Source organism: Leptopilina heterotoma, unplaced genomic scaffold (genome assembly GCF_015476425.1).
Source record: "Leptopilina heterotoma isolate Lh14 unplaced genomic scaffold, ASM1547642v1 Lhet_208, whole genome shotgun sequence".
NCBI classification, from domain to species: Eukaryota; Metazoa; Arthropoda; class Insecta; order Hymenoptera; family Figitidae; genus Leptopilina; species Leptopilina heterotoma.
Window position 1 is genome coordinate 470,956 of NW_025110923.1, and position 25,036 is coordinate 495,991.

General features: G+C 31.7%; 1 protein-coding gene across 2 annotated transcripts in view; it reads left to right on the forward strand.

Moving 5' to 3' along the window:
• The window catches only part of LOC122501297, a 323,656-nt gene that overhangs the window by 284,710 nt on the left and 13,910 nt on the right, over window positions 1-25,036 (forward strand). For both annotated transcript variants that reach the window (XM_043610645.1, XM_043610644.1), the window contains exon 4: window positions 14,919-15,052. In XM_043610645.1, coding sequence (XP_043466580.1) covers window positions 14,919-15,052 — 134 coding nt within the window. The remainder of the gene's footprint in view (window positions 1-14,918; window positions 15,053-25,036) is intronic.

The following is a 25,036-nucleotide window of genomic DNA, read 5'->3' on the forward strand; positions in this document are numbered from 1 at the left end:
TCTTAAAATTTGTATAAAGATACAAGTTTTTCTAATAATTTTCTTCACATTTGTCAGAAATTTTATGTTTGTTTGTAATTATTTACCCTTTATTGTTCTCTAAATACGTATTTAATGTTACAAAAACTGTATGTAAATAAGTAAAATATATTCAATATATTTGACTTATTTACCTGACAGGTTTCGAATAAAATAAGATCTCATCAAAGTAAATATCAATGTCGGTTGCATTTAAACATTATATTATCACAGACATAAAAATCTTAAGCATATTTAATTAGACAGTAACTTTATATAAATCAAAGTAACCATCCATTTCACGATTTTGAGAGTTACGCCCGTATGTTAAAAAATTAATATAATATTATCACATTGAAAATATCCTTTCTATCATCATTTTTCTATTTTTGTAAATTTACAAAATCCTATTAACACGTAATATTTAAAATACGCACTTATTACATCGTTTAAAAAAAACAAATGAAATTTTAAGGTTTTGTTTTTGAGTGCTAATTTCAGGAGTTATGAAAGATTGGTTTGTTTTTTACGTCAAAATGTCGTTATGTAAAAATAGTCCGAATGTTTTTTGTATTATATGCGGAGAATTTGTCGTTTCGAAGAACAGAAGATCATTTTCTCAATGTGCGAAAGAAATGTATGAAGAGTGTTATAAGATTTCAATAGAAAATTTGGATAATGCCTGGACACCAAATATTACGTGCTGTTGGTGTTTTGCAGATCTCCGACAATGGAAAAATGATGATAAAAAGAAGGTACGGTTTTATTCTCCAATGATTTGGCGGCAACCTGAAAGTCATGAAATGGATTGTTACTTTTGTCTCTCTAAAGTTATTGGTTATAATAGTAAAAATAAGCATTTAATTAAATACCCTCAAGTTAAGTCAGTGACTTTTCCTGTTAGTTATAATGATATTGAGAAAACCAATCTTCTTACCAGTGAATCTATTGAAACTTTAAATACAACAACCATTGAAAATTCAGTAATATTAGATAATGTGAATGTTAATGACGAAGAGTTGAAAGTTATAGATCATTCAGGTTTTCTAGAATCCGACAACGAGACAATAAATTTAACTGAAACCGATAGTGATTCTGACTTTGATGTAAATAGTAAGCAAACTTCATTTGATCAATTGGAATTAAATGACCTCGTTCGAGACCTGGGCCTCTCTAAGGAAAGTTCTGAACTTCTTGCCTCTAGGTTAAAAGAAAAGAAAAGTCTTGCTCCTAAAACTAAAATTTCTTTTTATCGCAACAGAGACATTTCTTTTAGGCCATATTTTTCTCGAGAAAATTCTTTGGTGTATTGTAATAATGTTAAGGGTCTCATAAACAAATTTGAAATTTGGAATTTCCTAGATTCATCAACAACAAGTTTTAAAGCAGTCTTATTACATAATGGCAATATTTATGCACCTATTCCTCTTGCTCATTCCGTCACTTTGAAAGAAGAATATGAGAATGTAAAATATGTGCTAGCAAAACTGAAATATGATCAACATAAATGGCAAGTGTGTAGCGATTTGAAGATGATCACAATTCTACTGGGACAACAAAGTGGTTTCACTAAATACCCTTGCTTTCTATGCGAATGGGACAGTCGTGATAGGAAGCATCATTATATTAAAAAAGAATGGCCTACGAGAACAGTTTTGTTGCCAGGAACAAAAAATGTTTTACGTCAGCCGTTAATCGATCGGCTAATGGTAATATTTCCACCTTTGCATATCAAACTTGGTGCAGTAAAACAATTCATAAAAGCCATGAAGCTTAATGTTAGTGAAGCCTTTAAGTACCTATTTATTAAGTTTCCAAAGTTATCAGAAGCAAAAATAAAGGAAGGTGTACTTGATGGTCCGCAAATTAGAGCACTTCTCAATGATGATAAATTTGAAGAAAGAATGACTGAAAACGAAAAGGCTGCATGGATTAGTTTGAGAAATGTAATTACCAAATTTTTAGGGAACAAGATAGATCCGGATTTCAAGAATATCGTCGAACAGATGTTAAAGAATTTCAAAAACTTAGGATGTCTTATGAATTTGAAATTGCACTTCTTGCATTCTCACATTGATGAATTCCCTGAAAATTTAGGAGACTTTAGTGAAGAACAAGGTGAGAGATTTCATCAGGACATTAAAGAAATGGAAAAGCGATATCAAGGAGCGTGGGATGAAATCATGATGTCTGATTACTGTTGGTGTTTAAATCGCGATACTGAAATTGAACATAAAAGAAAGTCAATTCGAAGGTCTTTCGAGAACAAAAAAACTCGAAAATCAAAAGAAATAGTAGAAGAAGAGAAATGATCATCATTAATTAGATTGTTCCCATGGTAAACTTTGGTAAGTTAAAATGGCAAACTTTTTTTTAATTATGATATTTATTATTTACTATTAAAAGATTAACCTAACACAGAAATCATTGCTGATATTTAATTACACTTGGAGATTAATGAGATACAAACTACCTTGTTTGAAAATAAACAACTACCTTCCTTGGAAATTATGGGAAAGAAGGCTTTTCATTTAATTATTTGGTAAGTTCTAGACTTTATACACATTTGCAGAGCAATTAAGGGTCCATTCTCACAAACAAATATGAAATTTTCAACAGATGTAAAGAAAATTATCAGAAAAATGTGCCTCTTTAAACAGTTTCAAAGATAATGATAAAAAATTGCTATTTTTTCGGAAATTTTAATTTATCTCGAAACTGTGACGTGTTGGGTCAAAACCAGACCCAAATTTGAATTCAGCGCGTAAAAATACGTATGGAAAACATGGTCCCGTCAATCTATATTTTATCGAAAAAAATTTTGTGGTCCTGTGTAATTAATGAGTACAGGTCCCAAAAAAATGTTAATTTAAATAAATTTATAATTTTAAAATAAATCAATTTGAAAAAGTTTCGTGAAAATTCCTTTTTCTCCACAGAAGTTATAAGAAAAAGAAATTCATGTTTATTATACTGTGCAAGTACAAAAAAATTCTGATTTATCTGTTCTGGTGAGTTATTTTCAAATAATTTTCGTTTATTTAAATGAATTTAGCAAAAATATATTTATTTAAAATAAAAATCAGTATTTTTAATCTATTTTTAATGATTTATACTGAGTTTTCGCAAAATGGGTTATGTTAGACTGCATAACCAGTTAGACATTTAAAAAAATATTTAAAAGAATGTAAAATATATTTGGGGCTAGGTATAAACCACTAAAATATAATCCAATTTTATTGAAGAATATTATATATTAATCACATCATTTTTTAAAATCATCGAGCAACCAGCTCTAGACGGTTTTCACTGGAATGACCCGGGAGCAAAAGTAGAATAAGTGACTTAGAAGCAAAAACAAATTAAAATGATTGTGTAATTTCTTTATAAATTAATTATAATAATCACAAAATACTAATTCAAATAAAATAAGTTTTTTTATTATTGACAATATTTTTTAAGCATTAATATAATTAATTTACCAAGAAATTACATAATCATTTTCACCCGTTTTTGCTCTCAAGTCACTTATTCTACTTTTTCTTCCATTATTATTATTATTATAAACCATTTTTACTATCAGCCCCTCTATTGTTCGTCATTTTTCGTTCGGTATTTTCAAAATTAAAAAATATAATATAATTATAAATAAAATAAAATATAAAATAATGATAAAAATATAACAGAAATAAAGGATTGTGTTAGAAAATAATGTAGATAGTGACGCTTTAAACAGGAAAGTGGACCGACAAAGCAATTTTAAACGTACTATCTACCACATAGTGCACTTTTCATGTATTCTCCATAATTTTTGGATAAAAAACGTGCACTATCTACAGTTTTATTAATAAATAATTAAAATTAATAAATTTTTGTTGCACCAATGAAAAGAGCGTGTCCGAATTAGTCAAGAACATAAGTTTGTTTACAACATTTTTAATTTTATTAAGAGATCCAGATGCAAACGCGTTTCCTTCAATATCTCCGATTGAGCTAAAATGTAGATAGTGTCTTTTTTAAAAAGGACGGCAGATATGTTTTCAGGTTAAAAATGATGCAAGAAAAAAAATATTACCTCCTTTAATAATTTTATTTGAAAGGGGTCAAAATTAAGGTGGGGTCTCCCCTTAACCCCTTGACTGTGGATGACGTGTATACACGTCATGAAAGAAACTGGCCCAAACAGTGGATGACGTGTATACGCGTCATGGCCCAAACAAGAAAACATCTTAACGTATATTCGCAAAAATTCTTACTCGCGGGTTTTTGGGGTCGCTGACCACGATTCTAAAGTCATATTTTCAAAATACATAATTTTTCATCCAAAATGGCCGCCAAAAATTTTGAAATATTTCAAAAGTGGATAAATTCTTTTAAAAATTCTTATCATATAAACTTTGAAAAACTAATAACAGATTCGTAATCAGCGACCCCAAAAACCACCGAATAAAGAATTTTAAGCGTATCCAATGAATTTTTCAAAACCGTGACCGCTACTTAGGATTCGCCATTTTGAATTTTAAAAAACTAATGTTTTATTCGTAATCAGTGACCACAAAAACCCCCGAGTAACGAATTTTAAGCGAATCCAAAGAATTTTTCAAAATCGTGTCCGCCATATTGGATCCGCCATTTTGAATTTCTGAAAACTAACACCGGAATCGTTATCAGCGACCTTAAAACCCCCTTAGTACCTAGTGTCATAACAATTTATTCACAAGAAGGTCTTACACATTTTTGGACCATTTTGTTATATTTTAGCTACACACTGAAGGGGTTAAGGAGTTACATGGGTCGAAACGACCAGAAAACGTATATTGTTTATTAACTTTTTTTCAAATAAATAAATGTTTTTATATGAACTCTTTGGTATCTGAAAGAACACTATTAAATAAGTAAGATATAACATTTTCGAAAAAAAATTAAAAATCAGTCTCGTTCTTCGATCCCCTTTCCAAAAAATTGCTTTAAGGAGGTTAAGATATCTTTTGACTGCATCTAAAATCAAAATCCGCAAAATTTCTGTAAGTGGGGTAATATATTGATTAGATAACGGGTTTTTAAGGAAATTTTAATTTTAATTTTTGACAAAGTTTTTTGTCAAAAGTTACCATTTTTACCTTCCTTCAATCATGAGATATATTCCTCCACTAACAGAAAATATTAGGGAGTCATTCCATTATATTTCGACTAAAGTCGTTGCCGACTATTTTTAAAAAATTATAATATTTTGCAGGAATGATTTTAAAGGTATTAGGATTACTGAACAAAAATAATTTTTTAAATATTTTGAGTACTTATTGTAAAATAAGCATCTAAAGTATATAAGGTCGTAAAAACTGTCACTTTTTCATTACAAAATATTAAATAAAACACATAATTTACTAAGAAAATGTAAAAAAAATATTGGAATTAATTAAGATTAATTAAGATTTATTAATTTATTATTATAAATTGTTAGAAACTATTAAATGAAAAATGATTTTAAAGTTCAATTGCCAAATAACCTAATTTCGTAAATTTCATTCCCTAATGCGAGAAACAGAAATTATTAAATTGAATAAAACTTTATCAAATATAAAGTATGTACCTGTGATTAACTTTTAGTTTTTCTTATCACTTTCTTCCTTTTTTCTTCCTAAATGTAAAAGAATAAGCAATTAAAATTGGCACTTTGCTTATTTTCACGATTTTTATATGTAAATAAGTTTCTTGCAGAAAAATGAAAAATTACGAAAATGGGGCAATAATTATTTTATCACTAAATACACACACTGGACAAAGATTTTCTTTGGTCCCGAAGCTATTTTCCAAATTAATTAACTTCAAAATTTTCACTATTTTTATCAGGTTAATACATGTGATATTTTTAAAACTGAAGTTGTTTTAAAACGATTAAACAAGAAAACCTAACTTCGTCCTTTAAAAATCACATGTATTAACCTGATAAAAATAGTGAAAAGTTTAAAATTAATTAATTTGGAAAATAGCTTCGGGATACCAAAGAAAATCTTTGTCCAGTGTATAAATGAATCAAATAAATATTTACTTACACCAAAGTGTAAGTAAATACTTATTTGATAACACTGTTCGACAAAATTTTGCTACAAGAATAAACGAAAGTGATTCTTACAGGATTTTTGACGTAGATTACGAATCTATTAGTGAAATTGTCCCATCACGTCTCAATTTAAAAAAAACGGGGTCAAAGTGCCAAAAAATGGTACTTTTGGCACTTTTTGAACCTCTATAAAAAAATAACGCGACGTGATAAAAGTTCAACTGTGGCTTAAATGAGAGCTCAAACCTTCAACTTTAACATCCAAAAGCAACAAACCATGTAGAAATGACTCAAAATTGTGGGGAACAACTTTTTACCGCACACGCATAAAACAGCTATTACACGGAAAAAATAAATTCTGTAAGAATTCCTGAATTTGTTCCATAATTGAGGATTTGTGCAAAGTTCCAGAAATTTTTATAAATTCAATGTAAGTATATCTGAATCGTTCCGAACTAATTACGAAACGGTTTTTGTGAGACTTTCAAAATCAGCATTGTAAATAAATTCCTGGAGAAATACTGGACTGGTCTATAATATTATCGAAATTTTGTCGTAGAAATTATATTTCTACTAAAATAGTATTTACAAGCGTCTAATCAAGGAGAACTCCAGTTTAAATTTCATAATAATTCCCGAACTTTATCGAAAGAAAAGATGTGCCTACCCCGTTTCTCACAAGCGCTGAATAATAGTAAAGTCTAGTATATAAGAGACTTCCCAGGTCCCTACAACCAGCGTGCGATTCAATGCGTCGTGTATTTGCGTTTATTTGTGTATAAATTATGTGTGCGTTAGAATATATGTAGGTAGCTATAAGTGTATTATGTATGTATGTGTATCCTCCTCAACCAATCACAGTTCGCCTTGCTTGACGAATGTCGATCAAGTATATACGCGTATACACAACTTCTTTTTTTTATTTTCTTTGCTATGGAATTGTTCCGGAACTATTCTGTAGCCCTTATAAGAGCTTCTTCATATATGAAGCGACCCTCTGAATTTTTCCCGAACTCATCGGAAGTTCTACCGTCCAGACTATCTGAAATACTCAGCCGCTACATTTCGTAAAAACTATCACATAAATACCGAGTTCTTACTATATAATTCCTGAATATCTATTTTGAGCTCTCATTTAAGCCATATTTGAGCTTTTTATCACGTCGCGTTCTTTTTTATTGTGCTTCAAAAAGTGCCAAAAATGCCATTTCTTATCACTTTGACCCAGTTTTTCTCAAAATTGAGACGTGATGGGATAATTTTACTTACAGATTTGTAATCTACGTCAAAAATCCTGTAAGAATCACTTTCGTTTATTCTTGTAGCAAGAAAAAACCTTAATTTTGTCGACGTGTAATATGCAAGAAATCACTAATTTAAACCAAAAAATGTTTTTCAGTTTAGAATATGTTTTTCTTAAGATAATAATATATTTTTAGTATATATTTTTAACTTTAAAGACACACACATTATGCACAAGCTTTTTGCCGTCACGCGTGCGACTTTCACACTATGCGTGGCATATGAGGACGCATCTGTGTGCTAGAATGAGCGCACGCCGTGCGGATTAATCAGCACGTGTGCGAGCATGCGTCCGTCACTATGCGCACGAAAGAAAACTTTGCATATCCCGTGGATATCCCTGGGATCTCCCAGAGATATCCAGTGGATGTCCTTGGGATATCCAAATTTCCGTCCCGTGAGATATCTCATGGGATCTCCCTGAGATATCCTAGGGATATCACGGGATGGAAATGGGATATTCGCGGGATCACTGCAAAAACAAGTGTCTCATTTTGAGACGTTTTGTCCCATATTTGAAACACATAAGATGTCTTAGTCCACATATTTGAAACAGATATGTGTCTTATTTTAAGACGTTTCAAAGTGTCTTACACATTTAGCAATGCATTTTGAGACACGAAATGTGTTTCGAGTATCCGTCTCACACTAAGAAGACGTTTTACGTATCTTATACGCATTGAGTTACCTTTAATGTCTTAAAATGAGACACAAGATGAAATTAAATGTCTCAATATAAAACAGATTTTGTACCTCAATGGTTTAAACACTTAAAGCAACTCATTTTAAGACACGAGTGAGATACCAGTTTTTGCAGTGATATCCCGTGCTGTGAGGGTATGATATAAGTCCCCTTTGTGGTCGCCAATATAAGATTTAAAATTAAAATTAATTATTAAGAAATGAGGGTTCGACTTACATTGAGGAACACAATTAACCAGCCGAATATCCATAGACTTACAAGAGAATTTCCTTCCTCCCTTCCATTGTTGAGCCAAGCACATAGAGAGATTTAACAAACTTACTTGTATTTCCTTTTTTTTTATCGGCACTGCAATTTGCGCTGAGTTTCAGAGATGATAACAGAGGAATACCAAATAATAGCGCAACATTATGACACACTTGTAATATTTATTAGACTCTAATTATTCAAATACAATTTATATAAGCGCAGAGGCTATGTATCGTTACGAGGTTCACACACCAATCTAACCTATTCTTTTTTTGTCGCGCCCCGGCATGTGCTTTTGTGGTCTGCTAGTTCTTATGCGCATGCCGCCTGGTGGTAGTTGGCGCTATGGCGCGAATTCAAATTAAATAAGAATACATTCTATAAATTAATAATTGTAATCCTGAGCGATGGCAACGATTAATATTAACTAAATGATTATGATCGTTACAATTCCCCCCTTCTAAATCGTTGCTACCGCTCTGGGTTAGCTTAGTTTGCTAAATTTCTCCATCCTATGAAACCTTGGCTGGTAAAAAGAACGATTTAGAAGTTAGGATTCAAAAGAATCTTAAAAGAAAGTAATAAGAATTGATGATAATAATGTTATTACTGAGGTCAGATAGTTTAATGGAAAGGAGGAAAAGAATTTTAAATTATAGCAAACCTGACGTCTCACTGCTTATCCTAATAATTATTCGTAAGATAATAGCCGTTATAAAGGAATTGGACGGTATTAATCAGGCCGAATTTATTATTTGCTTATTTTATTTAAATACACTTGGTTTTTATAAGTCTTAACAATGAGGTAGACAGTCGTAAAGGCGCTTTTTTTTGCCTGTTTTTGGTAGGTTAACCTTAAACTAAATTTTTTTTTGGAATAATTCGCGTAATACAATATAATACTGTTGATACCATGATACTGCGAGTTTAGGTTAACAAGGAAAGAGTATAAAAAATATAGTAATCATTCTAATGCACAACGGTGCGAGAACTATAACGTAATAGATATTTGATAACATTTAATGGCGCTAGTTTAATTAGACTGGAATAATGAAAGAAAAAGATAAGTCTTAATTAAAGGCACTTGCTGTGCTAGTACATATAACAAAAATAAAATAGAATTAGGCGCTGAGGCGCGAATAACATAAAATATACGTTTGAACTGATGTCAAGATGTCGAAGTCTTTAGTCGGCGATAGACTTTTCTTCTTCGGCTATGGCGTTGTCCTTCTCTATCCCGAATCTATAAGCCTGGGCCAAATTCTCCCAGAGAGCAACGTTATCTACGTTGGAATCATAAGGGGATAGCTTTTGAAATGCCTCTGGGGTAGTAAGGCTGGTTTTGACGGCAACAGCGCCTTCGAGAGATAATTCTTCGATTGGATGGCTGACATCCTTGATTTGACCTGGTCCTTTTGGCGTTAATAACATTTGTAGGTCAAATTTGGTCGCTAATTCAAAGACACGTTGGTCGCGCTTGTGGATGGCATCTCGTAACATGCGCTTTCGCGACTTCACGAAGACGATACTAACGATACGCACGTTCCCGAACTAAATTCTGTTAAAAGTCAAAGTTGGTACGATCAGATGCTAGAAAAAGTTCGTAAAGATCCCTCGCGCTACGAAAGATATAAAGTCGATTCGAACAATCAACTATACTATTATAAACCAAATATGGTTAAAGAAACCATCGGCGATAATAACGCCTGGAAAAAGATCTTTAAAGAAAATGATATTTTACCGATTATTACCGAGCATCATTGCACTACTCAATCCGCGCACCAAGGTATCAATAAAACTTATCTTTCGATAATTAATCATTTTTATTGGCCCGGTATGCGCGAAGACATCAAGCGTTATGTTAATGAATGCGAGACTTGCCTCAATGGTATGTGGTGAAACGCGTCGGTCAAATCGATAGTGCTAATAATGTTGGCCTCAGATAGCGCATCAAGTATGGTATCCATACGTGGCAAAGGGTATGCTGACTTCTTGGTGTTTTTGTTTAACATTCGAAAGTCCATGCATACTCTAGGCCTACCGATCGGTCAGCTCTATAACGTGTGTCGTTAAATTAGTGACACCGGTTCCTGATGTAAATTTTGATAATTTTTCATCTAGAAACGCATTTAATTTATCCCTTTGTTCCGGAGATAATTCGATTAGTTGGGCTGAATTTAGGAAGCTACGCGCATTGGAATTGGAGCCTAAAGGGTGACGAGTCGTTGACCCTTTCATGGACCAATAACCTTGGCTTGCATCAATAATAACTTGCCAACTAGTTATAAAGTCCATGCCTAAAATGACTGGTGTAGTTAGGCCGTCGAGAACGGTAAACCATATTTCACCGTGGCAATTGTCTATCTCGATATCAAATTTTACGGAATGACGAGGTGCGGCCACGCGATCGCGTTGTGCGAGTTGTACGCCGGCGCGCGTTATCGCATCCTTAATCGGATCGCCGTTAGCTAAACTTTCGATTTTGTCGAAAAGTTCTCCTGACATGAAAGTACGATCACTACCCGTGTCAAGGTGCGCTATTATTTTTTCATTACCGATTTTAATTACTGTGGAAATTGTACATCTTTCCTGAGGCGGTGATGGCGATGCGTGCCCTTTGTGTACTCTGCGCTTAGTTTTATCAGTCAATACAAATAAATTGTTTGACTGATTAATCAGTGGCAACGATCTAAGTGAAGATATGCACGCGCCTATTGTGGGGGAGAAATCTTCCTCAGATTCAGAGTACTCCGTCTCAGATTCAGAATATAAGCAATCATCATAATCGCTCTCAGAATCACTAGTATCAATCCTACCTGCATGCGCTTTGTTTAGCGTTGATGCTATTTGAGGATTGTACGTTGATTCATTAGCGATAAGAATGCTTTCTGGATTTGAAGAAGTATCAATTTCGTTTGAGTTATTTATCGGTCGATTTTCGTTTTGATTTAAGAGGGTTTTGCCAGGGAGATCTAGTCTCTCCTGGCATCTCTGTCGTTTTTTGATTGATTATCCTGCGCGTTGTGACCGAAGTTTTGTGGATAATCGCGGTTGTAATTACCATGCCATGGTGGCTGCGTTGGTTGCGGTGGAGGCGCGTGCGGAGGACAAGGAGGTCTCACGTTTTGCGCGCTGCACTGGCAATCTAGCTGGTAGTACTGCGAAGAGTGGGGGGAATTGTGGTAGTAGACTTGGTTGTGATTGCGACCACGGCCACTACCATTCCAACCATTGTTGTAACCGCGTCCGCGATTATTTTGATTATTACCGCCTCGGTGGCCATTTCCACGACCACGAGGATTTTCGCTTTTCTTGTGCGCAGACGATCTACGCTTTTCCCCCCCTTTCTGCGACGAAGCAGAGCTTGAGGAGCGAGAAGAAGTAGAAGTGGAACGTTTGCGCGATCTGTGAGAAGACGAAGGTTTGTTCGGACTGATCAAAGCGCTCTTGGATTTACTCGCTTTGGAATTTTCTGCGTCGCTTATATTTAATTTTTGTTTAAGGGACTCGAACTGTTTTTGATAGATGTCTATTTTATTTAATTTTTGTTCGGGCTCTGGTTTCGCTTTTTGTTTACTTTTATTCGCTTGTTTTTGTTTGTTTTCTGTTTTAGTTTCTTTTTCCGTTAGTTCGCCTGAAGAATTTTTAGATTGCGAATCAATTGCATTTAATTGGTTTCTATTGCGCGGGTTACGAGACCGTTTCGCGTTTTGTTCGCGCAATTTATTCGATTGTTGCATGAATTCGATTTTTTCTTGATACTTGCGTATCTTATCTAAAAGTTCTTCATAAGAGTTGAAGCTGTCGCGATCGAAAAGAGAAATTAGTTTCGAATGTAGGCTTAGATAAATTTTATCCAGTTGAATGTTTTCTGGAATTTTATTTCTCAATTTGTTATAGAGCGCGCCGATTTTTATGACATAGTCTATCCCTGTTTCATTTTACAATTGAACCGCGCGATGAATTTTATTGAGGATTTGGTTATCGTCATTTACATCGCTGAATGTTTTTCGGAATGATCTAGAAAATTCGGTCCATGTTGTCCATTTATGGCGTAACATGTTGAACCATGAATACGCTGTTTCTGTGAGCGTTTGGGAGAAAATCGGGAGAGCGTCGTTGGGATTGATCGCAGATGCTAACATTTTTCTTTCGAATTCATCGAGAAATTCGTTCGCGTCTAATTTTCCCGGAAATTTGAGATCCCACGATTTAATGATTTTATGTAAGTTTGGAACTTGAGTTCGTTGCGCGATAGAGGCGTTGAGAACCGGGTTCAAAGGAAGGTCAATTAAATCGTGTTGATTTCTGTCGTTTATGTTTTTGGGAGTTGGAAACATAAGATCTGGTTGTTCTGCGAAATGTAAATCGATTTAGTTGTTTCTTTTCTTAGCGCGTTTATTTCTAGGCGATTTTCGTTATACGCATCGAGTGTTTGTTGACGCGTATTTTCGAGATGGTGTCGGAATATTTGTTGCATATCATTTTTAAATTTTCTATTTTCTTCCGCTTGGGTAATTGCAAAATTTTCTATTCGTGTGTCTCTTTAGTCTTGTAGAAAGTTTTAGTAGTTGAAGTACCAGTACAAGTAATACTTATTATGCAGGAAAATGTTACAAGTTTATTACAAAACAAATACAGTAAAAACGTAACAGAATAATTTTAGAACACAGTTTTAGATTTTCCAGAAAAAATACTGAAAGTGTTTTTTTTGGTTTGAAACTACCCATTTTTCCAGAGTAGACAATGAGAGCACAAACCGACGAAGCAAATTGATTCAAGTCATATTATTATGAATCGGGTTCTTTTTTTCTCAATCTCAGTGGACCTTAAATTTTTCAGTGATACGCCTCCTTTCAGTAACAGGTATGATCTGCATATTTTTTCTCTCTTTATGGTTTTGGGTTCTATCTCCTTTTTTGCCCCCAAAGCGTTTTGAAGATGCACATAAGCATTATCATCGCAATCGGAGCCAATTAAAACCAAGTTTCCCAGAGCTCGTTTCTACATTGAAAATTCCACGGTTATACTCTGTGAACCCAAGAATTGGTCGATATAGACCTGTCGGTGGCAATTTCATTTCCAATGATCGCCAAGCATTTTCAACCGTAAAAATTGCAGTTTCTGTCTGCAAAAAAAAAAGAAAAAAAAGTTTTTTTTTATTGCCTTCGCTGTAATTGTTCGCTTCGTTGAATTTTCTGGATTAATTGGATCACTGTTCCTCTCACTTACATGATGGATACGTCCCAAAACGTTCACCAGATATCGATTAAAATAGTACAATCAGAAAGTTATATTATAAATTGAATTTTTTCACGGCCTAACAATTTTTTTGTGTTTTTGCATACGACGGTTTTTTTATTAAAAGAGAAATACGAAAGAGGTTTTTTGCATTTTAAACGAGAAATAAAGATGAATGATTTTTCCATGGTGTTCCCACAATTTCTTTTCCCCTCTTTTATTTAATTTATAATACTGAATTTCAACTATATCTCACAGGGTTTATGAATGATTTCCTGCACTTAATTTTTCAATAGCTTGCTTCAAATTACTCATATAGTTATAAGGTTTATTACATTAAAAAAAATATTTTACATTAGCCTAGCACTTTCCATTCTTTCCCAGGTGGATAATGTACGAAGAGGGGCAGCTGACTTAGTGAAATTAATCTTCATTAAAAACAAAAATAATCTCTTTGTTACGCATCGTAAAAATACTTCTTAACAAGTGATCTCTTGTAATTGATTAAAGAAAAAAAATTAGTTATAATTACTTAATAGAAATTCCAACTCTTTAGTTTAAAAAGACTTTTCTAAGAAGAATATTTAAAAATAAAGTGATTTTAGCAGTAACTGAATATAATAAAACAAGTGAGCTAATAATTCAGTAAACGGTAAAATTTGTTATTATCAAACTAAACTTTTTCCTTTAACTTGTTTAATAATTAATTTTTTATAAACAAACTAAACTATTTTTTCTAATTTATACTTAATAGTCAATTTATTGTAAACCAAATCTCCTGCTTTTAATTTACTTGAAAATAAATTTTTTATTAAAAAAATAAACTTTTCTTTTGATAAATAATCGAAATTTGTTATCAACAAACTAAACTCTTTCTTTTAATGTATCCAGTATTCAATTTGAGTATTAAACAAATTAAAAGGAAAATAGTTCATTTAAATTCAAGAAAATTTTTTTGTATTTTTGTTGTCCTTTTTTTGAAATTCTGTTTATATAAATACTTTATTTGAAAGTGTCACAATAAAATTGTTTTCCTTAAAAATCTTGTAGGCAAAAAAGTGTCACAGAGTCAGTGATCTATAAAATTCCTTTTGAATAGAATTCCAATGCTGTTTAGCTTCTTTTACTTTCTTGAAAATGTTTTGTCAATCGATTCAAACATATATACGTTTTCACTTCTTTCCTATTACTTTTAATAAAATCCTCAATTTTTCGATTCAAAAATCCAAAACGTATAAACTATTTGATTCTAAAGTATAAATGTTTATTAATTTATTTTTATTCAGAAAGAAAATGCAACCTATTATGTTTTTCCTAATTTTCTTTTTTTCTAAAAATTTCCAGGTTTACCGAAGGGAAATCTAACGATTAGAGTGGAAAAATTACGTTACTCACTTGGTGATACCGTGAGAGGCAATTGTACGACTCCTGCTGGAAATCCACCAGCAAATGTAACATGGACTGTCAATGGACATAAGGTATAGGTCACTATATAAATAAAAGTTTTATAAAGTATTTATTTTTTATAACTCATCTGACTAATCCAGGAAGCATGGATTGCTCTTTTTAATGATACAAAAAAAACCGGTATTTCAGTCACGTGTAATTTCGATTGCACGTTATTAACTCGAACGTACCGAGAGGGCCTCTTATAATACATTAATGATCATTTAAAATCACTTTCGCAATAATCCGAGACGTGTCTACTTGCAGATAACCTCTCATGCAAAAATTTTATTTCTCCATAAAATTTATTTCAACTTTTGCCTTAACATTTTTATGGTGATTTTCTTTTCATTTAAATAAATATGTACTTTTTCGTTATACACACAAAATCTGCGCAATTTTATTCACTTAACAAATATAATCAAATTATTATTTAAATAATATATATATAACAAAATTAATGTACAAAATCTAAGCAATAATCGAAAAACTCCCGAGTCCGTTAACTCCCTAAATTTTTGACAGTGTACACATTTTTTGCGCAAATGAAAAAATTCAAAATTGAAGTACCTATAAAAAATTAAAAGACAATGAATATTGAAATTTGTTCTCACGATTCGAAATCTGATTCTACATATATATAAAATAAATAATTCCTGATGCATATCCGTAAGCAGGTTTTTCATGTGTTCAATAAGGAGAAAAAATTGTCAAAGATCTAAAATGACGATTATGTGAATATTTTTTTTCCTCTTGCATATATAAAGTTTAACTATTTGACAGTGTAGTGGCAGCAGGTGTTTACATGAAATTAATCAGATTGAACGTTCTCTTACTATTTATAAAACGAAGAAAACTTTCAGAAAGAACGCTCGACGAGTGACAAGATAGTCACGACAAAGATGAGGGGGGAGGGAGAAATCGATAAAAATAAAGAATAAAATGAAAAAAAAAATTTCCTCGTTCAACCACTTTACTTGAGATCATTTGTTGGTAATTATACACAACATCGATGACGAGGAAGCAAGCACTCTCGACGATGAAATCTTCTTCTCTTGCATATAATAAAAATATGAACTCGTCATCCGAAAAAAGAAGTTATAAATTTTTTTCAATTTGCATATATGAGAAAAATTTGAAATCAATCCACGAAATTATAATATCGAAACAATGAGAGAAGATATCGTCAATGGAGAAAAGGCAAAATCTACTTCTACCCAAGAATGCATTAGCAAAAGCTTGCCAGAAGCACTTTTATCTTTTCTATCGTCGCTTTTCTACTCTCTCTGTCCCTCTTTGCGCGCGTAGAATTTCAGAACTCCAGTATTTTTTAATAATTTTCCTCTACGTAAACACTCTTAATTAAAAACAAACGATAGGGGAAATTAAATTTTTTAATGAAGTGATTAAGATGTTTTCACTTGGATGGTTGTCTTGAAAGTGAACAAAATATTCTCCAACAAGTGATAGATTGATTTTGATGAGAGAAAAATGCATTTTATTTTTCGATATTTTCGTTAAGAAATTTTATTAATATAGAAAGCAGTTTAAATTTTTTTATATATCGCGAGTAATAAATTATTGTATTTATTAAATTGCTTCGTATGGAAGTCGTCATAATATAGACTTGAAATGATTATTCTGGTACTGCTCCTACACTGACCTAAGCACTGAAAAAAACCGAATAAATTAACTTTTACTATTTTTTTACTTACATTTAAATTAACCTAAACTATCTGGAGTTGCTGTACATTTCTTCTTTCTGTCAATTGTTATTATTTAGTGTTTTAGTAGTAAATTTTAGTACAAAATAAATTTACTGCGGACGCAGAAAAATTTACTTTAGAAATAGTAAAAAAATTGCGTGCGGAAATTCCATACAGTTTTGATTTTACAATTATTTTCGATATATTAATAAAATAACTATATAATTTAGATGTTGATTAACACCTTCGCAGTTTGATGAAAAAATCGTTTTTGGTCCACAAATGATCCAAACAAAAAAGTTTCTAAACAAATTTGATTAAGTTATATTAAAGGTTTTTGGGATTACTGAGTCCAAATCTAATGATATATCTAAATTTAATATAAAATTTGAAAATTCTAAAATCTGGGATCCAATATGGCGACCTAAAAAATTATTTAATTAATATTTAATTTGTCTAAAAATTTTTACTCGAGGGATTTTGGGGTCACTGAATTTCAATTTAATCTCAGATTTTAAAAATTCAATATGGCGGATCCAAAATGGCGGAAAATTGATTAAATTTTGTAAATGTAAACACCCCCTACAAACGAGTTTTAAGTAACTCTGGAAAATTTTTAACATTTCTGGTTGCCATATTTTATCCGCCATTTTGGATTTTAAAAATTTAACATTGTATTCAAAATTCAATTACCCTAAAAACCACCAAGTGACACATTGCAACCGAAAGACATCAAAATTTTTTTGTATTTTTAATATATTTATCATTAAATTCGAATTTAATGACCCCAAAAACTCTTGAGTAACAAACTTCAACCGAAACATATAAACATTCAAATTTTCTGCCATTGGGTGGCCATATTGAAGACAAAATTTTTAATTTTTAAATTGATAATAAATTTTAATTTATCACTTGTAAAATCTCTCGAATGACGAGTTTCAAATCTGGATAATTTTTACAATTTTTGGTCGCCATATTGGATCCGACATTTTGAATTTATCAAATCAGATATCAGATTCGGAATCAGCGACCCCAAAAACATAATATTGCATATATATGTAATAAAAATTTTAATGAAATGAAAAATTTATCAAAAATTTAGAAAAATGCACCATTTTTGAAACAAAAACAATTTTAGATAAAAATTTTAATGATTTCAAAAATTTTTTGCGATATTCAAAATAGAAACTTAAATATTTTAGTCACTTTCTATTGAGCCTTAATTGACAGTGTACCAACGTAAATAAATTGACAAAATCTATATATAATTAATTGATGAGAATAAATATAAAACAAAATTATTTTCCATTATTTGGAAATCTTTATAACTTTTTTAAATTGATACGTTTTAGAAAATTTTATTTTTTATTAAAAATGTTTCTTAAAGAATTTAACCCCTTGTCAGTCCAGGTCCCATATATGTCCAGAAAAAGTCATCCCACTTTTATGTCAGTGGCCATAATATGACCACTTAAAAAATACTAAACATAAGTCGATTTGAGTGGCGATGGGTATACTAAGGTTTTTGGGCTTGCTTGAAATTTATTGCTCTGGGGTTTTTCGGGGTCGCCGATTATGAATGTGATGTCAGATTTTTAAAATTTTAAAATGGCGGTTTGATGTCAAAATTAAAAAATTTTAAATTGATGACCGTTTTTATGCTCATAAGCGATTTTTAACTGGACTGCAAAGGGGTTAAATATTAAAAACAAAAAAGCGTTAATTATTTTTAAGATATTCTCTTTTAACATTAGGTTGATTATAAATCGTGGAATAAACATTGTTAAGTTAATCAACTTAATAAATTTTAATGTTTCTCGAAGTGAATGACAGCAAATTAGTATTTAAATTGTCATGAGGCGTAGGTTAGTGATTAATGTGAAGGTCTAAAATGCGTAAGGTCTCGAGTTTGACTCTCTCAAGCGACTAATCTTCCCACTCTTCCTTAACACATTATTAAAAATGTAAGAAAATGACAAATATATTTGTTTCATTAAATTGATTCCTAATAGAGGAAGGATTGTATTAGCAAAATTTTCGATTGTGATTTTTTGACATATTTTTAATAACTTATTTTCATTATACCTAATCTTTTAGTACTTTTTGTACGAATGGGCAGTGCCCGTATAAATGTTATAAATAAATAAATAAATAAAGATTTCGATGTAATTTGACCTCAGAAGTCCAAAAAACGGATTTTAAAAAAATGTCCCGATGTGCACTGAAAAACTTTTTGTTTCAATATTTTTTTAATTGTAGGTCTCCCCGGGAAATATAAAATGAGAGACTTTCAGCCCGATTCATAAAGTTTAACTATATTTTTTTTGCATTTTTCATTTTGTAAAAAAAGTCTTTTGGCTATAACTTAAAAAAATGTTAGGACACCTATAAATGTTTTTTTAGTTTTGCAGAGTATTTTCAGACGCATCTTTTGAGCCTTTATTGGACATTTTTCGTTTATATTAGCCAGAGATATTAAAGTTTTAAAAATCTAAATTTTTCAAAAATAATACTTTTTTGAAAATTTTGTTGAAAAATGTAAAAGTATAACTTTAAAAGTATCATTACCAACTTGTACAGCATTAAGAAACGCTTCGATTGACCTATTTTTGAACCTGATTCGGTCAGAAATTATGAAGTTATTGGTATTTGAAAAATCAAAAATTGTGGAAAATATCATTTTTTCAACATTCTTGTTTATTAACTTATGTGTAATTATTAAACTATTATAACCATCTTATAGAATATATAAAAACACATTTTTTGGATCAAGATTTAATGATTGTTAACCTTTTTATAAAAAGTAATTCTTATATTTCAATTATTATTATTATTTCTATGAGGAAGCAAAAAGTTCATGAAATGAATACCAAAATTATAAAAATGTATAACTTGGCAGCGGTTTTTCATTTCTTTGTTTAAGTATTTATTTAAGTACTAATTGCTTAAACTGATTTTAATTAGGCAGTCATGTTAGAATCATGTTAGCTTCCAGCTAGATTGCCAATATGGGTCCTAATTAATTGAAGGGTAAAATATAAAAGATCAATTTTCCAATTCTACACGAGTGCAAAATACATAGAAATTGAAAATGTCAATTTCAGATCGTTTATATAAATATAAACATACATGTATAACGTAACGTGTAAGAGCGTGACGATACGTGCGAGCATGGCAGAGGATCTCATGCGTCAGATTATACGCATATACTTAGAAGTTGAACCGAATGTCCCGCAAATTACGTCCTGTAAAGAGCTGCCGCATGCTTGTGAGAGGCGGGAAGTACATATAAGATCCTATCCTGGCGAGCAAACGACCGAGCGAAACGTTCCTATCTTGAGATTTCCAGTTAATTGGTTCTTTGCACACCTATATTGCAATCTAGTAAGCTATTAACGTACTAAAACTCGTACTGGTTTTCGCCTCGAATCTTTCAAGTCAGTTGGTTAACAGTAGTATATATATAGTAGTTTCACGCTTTTCAATCTTATCCGCAAGTTTCGTGAAAAAAACCCACACCTCAAGTGTCGCGATACCAGAAGCATATACAGAACTTTATGGAAAAATATATGTAAACAATATTTTCGTATCTTTTCTTCGGTTTCTCTGAGTTGCGAAACGTTACAAGAATCTTTGCTTATATCTGATTGATAAATGTGTTGAGGGTGAGATGTTTCTGTGCCAACGGAAAAAAGACGATAAAGTCTGAAAATTTTCAACTCACTTTTACAAGTGATCGATTGTAATTTTTACAAAGATGAGCAAGACAAAAGGAATTCTAAATAAACAAAGAAAATTTAAAAAGCTAATAACAATTTTTTGATAAAAAAAATTGTTCAAAACATTTTTAAAAATAAATTGAATACTTCGTTAAAAATAAAAAGAATTTATAATTATAAGACTACAAAAAATAATATTTTTAAAATGATTTCTTCTGTTTACTGATTATTTCTGTAGAAAGAAAAAAAAGTACCAGAAGAGAAAAAAACAAAAAATTAATTAGACAAATGAAAAGCAGAGTTTGAAATAATATGTGACGCGACACGAGAAAAGGGACCCAGGTGCGAATTTAGGTTGGCCGCCAGAGTTTGAAGGTTGGCCCAAGGTTGGCCTAACTTTGGCAAGCGAAGTTTTGGTTGCCAGAGTTTGCCCAACTTTGGCAAGTACTAGTGCCCACAGTTGGCCCGACTTTGCAAGCCAACCATTAAATGCAGAGTTTAACCAACCGTTGGGCCAACTTTGGCGACAAAGATTGGCACAACTCATCAAAACGTCGTTCAAAAGACTTTCAGTTTCGGTTGGCCGAACTCTGGGCCACGGTTGGCCCGACGGTTGGCCCGACGGTTGGCAAAACTCAAGAAAAGCAGTATAATTGACTTATAGTTTTTTGGTCGGCCGAACTATGGGCCACGGTTGGCCCAACGGTTGGCAAAATTTTGTCAAATGCAGTTTAAATGAATTAAACTTTCTTGGTCGGCCGAACTCTGGGCCACGGTTGGCCCGACGGTTGGCAAAACTATGTGAAACGCAGTTTAATTGACTTACATTATTTTGGTCGGCCGAACTATGGGCCACGGTTGGTCCAACGGTTGGCAAAACTTTGTCAAATGCAGTTTAAATGACTTAAACTTTCTTGGTTGGCCGAACTCTGGGCCACGGTTGGCCCGACTGTTGCAGCTTTAATATACATTTTGCGTTATGCACTCCCATGTGAGCGTAGCGTAGTGGTCAGTGTATAAGTCTTCGGTGCGTTAGGTTAGGGGTTCGATCCCAGCGAGCGTTAGATATTTTCGAAAATGTATGAATGAGATTGTGTTTAATAATAATAGGTAAAGGTTATGTCTGATGTTCCCGCTACTAATAACGTGTTAATTGTTTAAATAATTTAGTTTTTAAATAATTTTTTACCTTTGGCTGTTGAAGTTGGCCAAACTTTGAAAATTGTGGTTGGCCCAACTTACGCATCTAAAGTTGTGCCAACTTTGGCGTCAGTCTTTGGACCAACCATTGAAATGTATAGTTGGCACAACATATGCATTGTAAGTTGGGCCAACTTCCTTATGAGTTGTCGGGCCAACCATCGTCGCCATTAGACGGTGAACCGTTATCATCTGTATGGTTGGCCCAACCTCTGGCACGAGAAGTTGGACCGACTTTGTAAAAGTTGGCCCAACTATGGGCAGACCAAAAAATCGCACCTGGGGACCTATCGCCGCAAAAGAGAATTTTACAGGGAGAGCGTTTAAAACGACGCCATGCGCAGAAAACCCGTGTATTTACGCGTACATGATTAACTTTCGGGCTTTATATTATTAACACTATTTAAGTTTTTCAACTTTTGATTTTTTCACGTGAAAGAGCAAAGAATAATCTGTCGAATAGCACCATAATCTTAAAATCGATTTTTTTAACAATAGGTCCCTTTTCTCGTGTCGCGTCACCCCAGGCGAGAACTGACGCTCGATTCAGGCTTTACGGAACCTTCGTTGAGGCTTGGTCAACATTGATCAAGCCTTGGTGGGACGGCGGAACGAAGGTTGCTTCTAGCTATAATGTAACACTTATTTAAGACTGACGCTCCAGTCTTTGTTGTAGATTGGCGTTCAATGTTCAATCAATGCTGCGGAACCCTATAATGCAGGACTGAAACAAGGCTGCTTCCACTGTTCCCAAATTTACGCGTCTCTCGCGCTCATTCAATATAATATGGATATATGAATTGTATATAATAATAATATTAATACTTAATAATAATAATAATAATAATAATAATAATAATAATAATAATTATTATTATTATTATTATTATTATTATTATTATTATTATTATTATTATTATTATTATTATTATTATTATTATTATTATAGTAATGAGTATTATTGATATTATTTTTATTCATGTTATATGCGTTTGTTTGGAAATAAGTTACTATTATAATAATTATATTATTTTCATATAAATAATATATTACTAACAATAAATGTCATTTTAAATAGTAATATTAAAAAAAAAAATTAGTAAAAAAAGACAATTTTTCTGTTAATCGATACATTTTTTTCTCGATTTTTTAGCAGACTTTTTAATATTATTTACAAACATGTTTACAAGTTTTTATTCACAACACAACACACAATTTTATATAACGCTTAAAACAAAGAATGAAAAATATTCGCTCGCATGTGGGATCGAACTCACGACTCCCACCCCCCTAACGCATACCGGAAGTATTCAACGCACGCATTTAACCGCTCGGCCACAGAAGGCTGGAAGGCACCTCGCCTAATCTACTATTTCAATGCCAGCGCCGTATATTCTGTATATACGGCGCGTCACTCAATATTTGTTCAGCATGGGACACCAATGTTCGTCCCATGCTCGATTAAAGACTCGGTCAATCTTGATACAATATTCACTTTCTTTATTACCGTGTGCACTGAACAATATTAAATATCAATATTTATAAATTATTTATTATTAAAATATTTTTTATGATAATTTTATAAGTTAAATTATATATATTATTTTTTTTCTTGTACAGTGTCAAATTATTATTTTCAAAGTTTAAGAGTTTCGTTTATCTGAAAAATTATTAGTGAAAAAAATGTTCATTAGGTAGTAATAAATATTTATGCTTAGTAGTTTTACACTAGGATTAACTGTTTAGTAAATATTATCAAAAAACTATTTTTTGTCAAACGCGCGCAACTAAACACAAATAACCTTGAAACTCCAGCATTACCAACTCAACACATACGTTAAACTCTTGAGTTGGCAATGCTAAAGTCTCAAGGTTATTTGTGTTTAATCGCACGCGTTTGACAAAAAATAGTTTTTTGATAATACATATTTACTAAACAGTTAATCCTAGTGTAAAACTACTAGGCATAATACTAGGCATAATATTTAATATTTATTACACCCTAATGAACATTTTTTTCACTAAAAATTTTTCAGACAAACGAAACTCTTGAACTTTGAAAACAATTATTTGACACTGTGCAAGAAAAAAATAATAATGTATAATTTAACTTTATTTATATAAATCTTATATAATTAATAATAATAATTATAATAATAATAATAATAATAATAATAATATTTAATATTTATTTTTAATTTAATATTTTTTTATAATAATAATAATTATAATAATAATAATCATTATTATTAATAAATTAATAATTAATATAAATATTATACACTAAATAAATAGTAATATTTATTTACCAATTGATATCTTAATAATAATAATTAATAATAATTTTTAAATAGTATACAAAATTATCATAAAAAATATTTTAATAATTATTAATTTATAAATATTTATATTTAATATTTTTAAGTGCACACGTCAATAAATAAACTGTCAAGATTGATTCAGGCTTGAATTAAGATCAGATGTTCGAGCTTCACTCACGAAGATTGACCGAGTCTTGAATCGAGCATGGAACGAACATTGGTGTCCAATGCTGAATCAACATTGAGTGACAGTGGTATAAAGACTGCTTCCACTGGGTTACCCAGGCTGGGCGTTCAAGGCTCAATAAATCTTCAATCCATCGTCAGCATTGGTCTTTCGCGCCTGAGACATATACTGACTCAGTTATTTCACACTATTATAAAATATGTTTAAAATATGGAGAGAGAGAGAGAGAGAGAGAGAGAGAGAGAGAGAGAGAGAGAGAGAGAGAGAGAGAGAGAGAGAGAGAGAGAGAGAACTCTAACAAGCATAGTAACAATGTAGTACAATCTTAAAGAAATTATTTCTTTCATGACATGGAAAATATGACAAAGTGAAGGATGGCATTACTAATCGGTTGGCGTAACTCGTTCAAGTTTTATGAAGATCCCACGTAACAAAGATTGCTATGAAATCAACGTAAACTGATAATTAATAAATATAATAAAAGCAAAATTCTCACGAACGTATATTATCATCGCCTTTTAGATCTTTCGTGCTCTACACTAGGAATTTAAATACCCTACCTTACATGTATAGTTCCCACCATCGAGAATATAATTAATAAATAAAAAACTCCTGTTTAAGATAATACTTGACTTTACATATAGTATATATACAGAAAACAGCAATTTTAAGTCAGAATGTTTAGAAAATTTCTCAAAATTATCTACGTTAACAGAATCAAATTTTTGTCTACACACAAAATTAATTTTTACTTGAATAGTTGGACGTATTGAATGACAAATAATCCAAAAATACTTTGTCTGCCAAATTTTGTTACGAGTCACGTAGAAATTACGAAAAACAAATATAATAATTGCATATACCTTGATAAATTAGAGCTGTG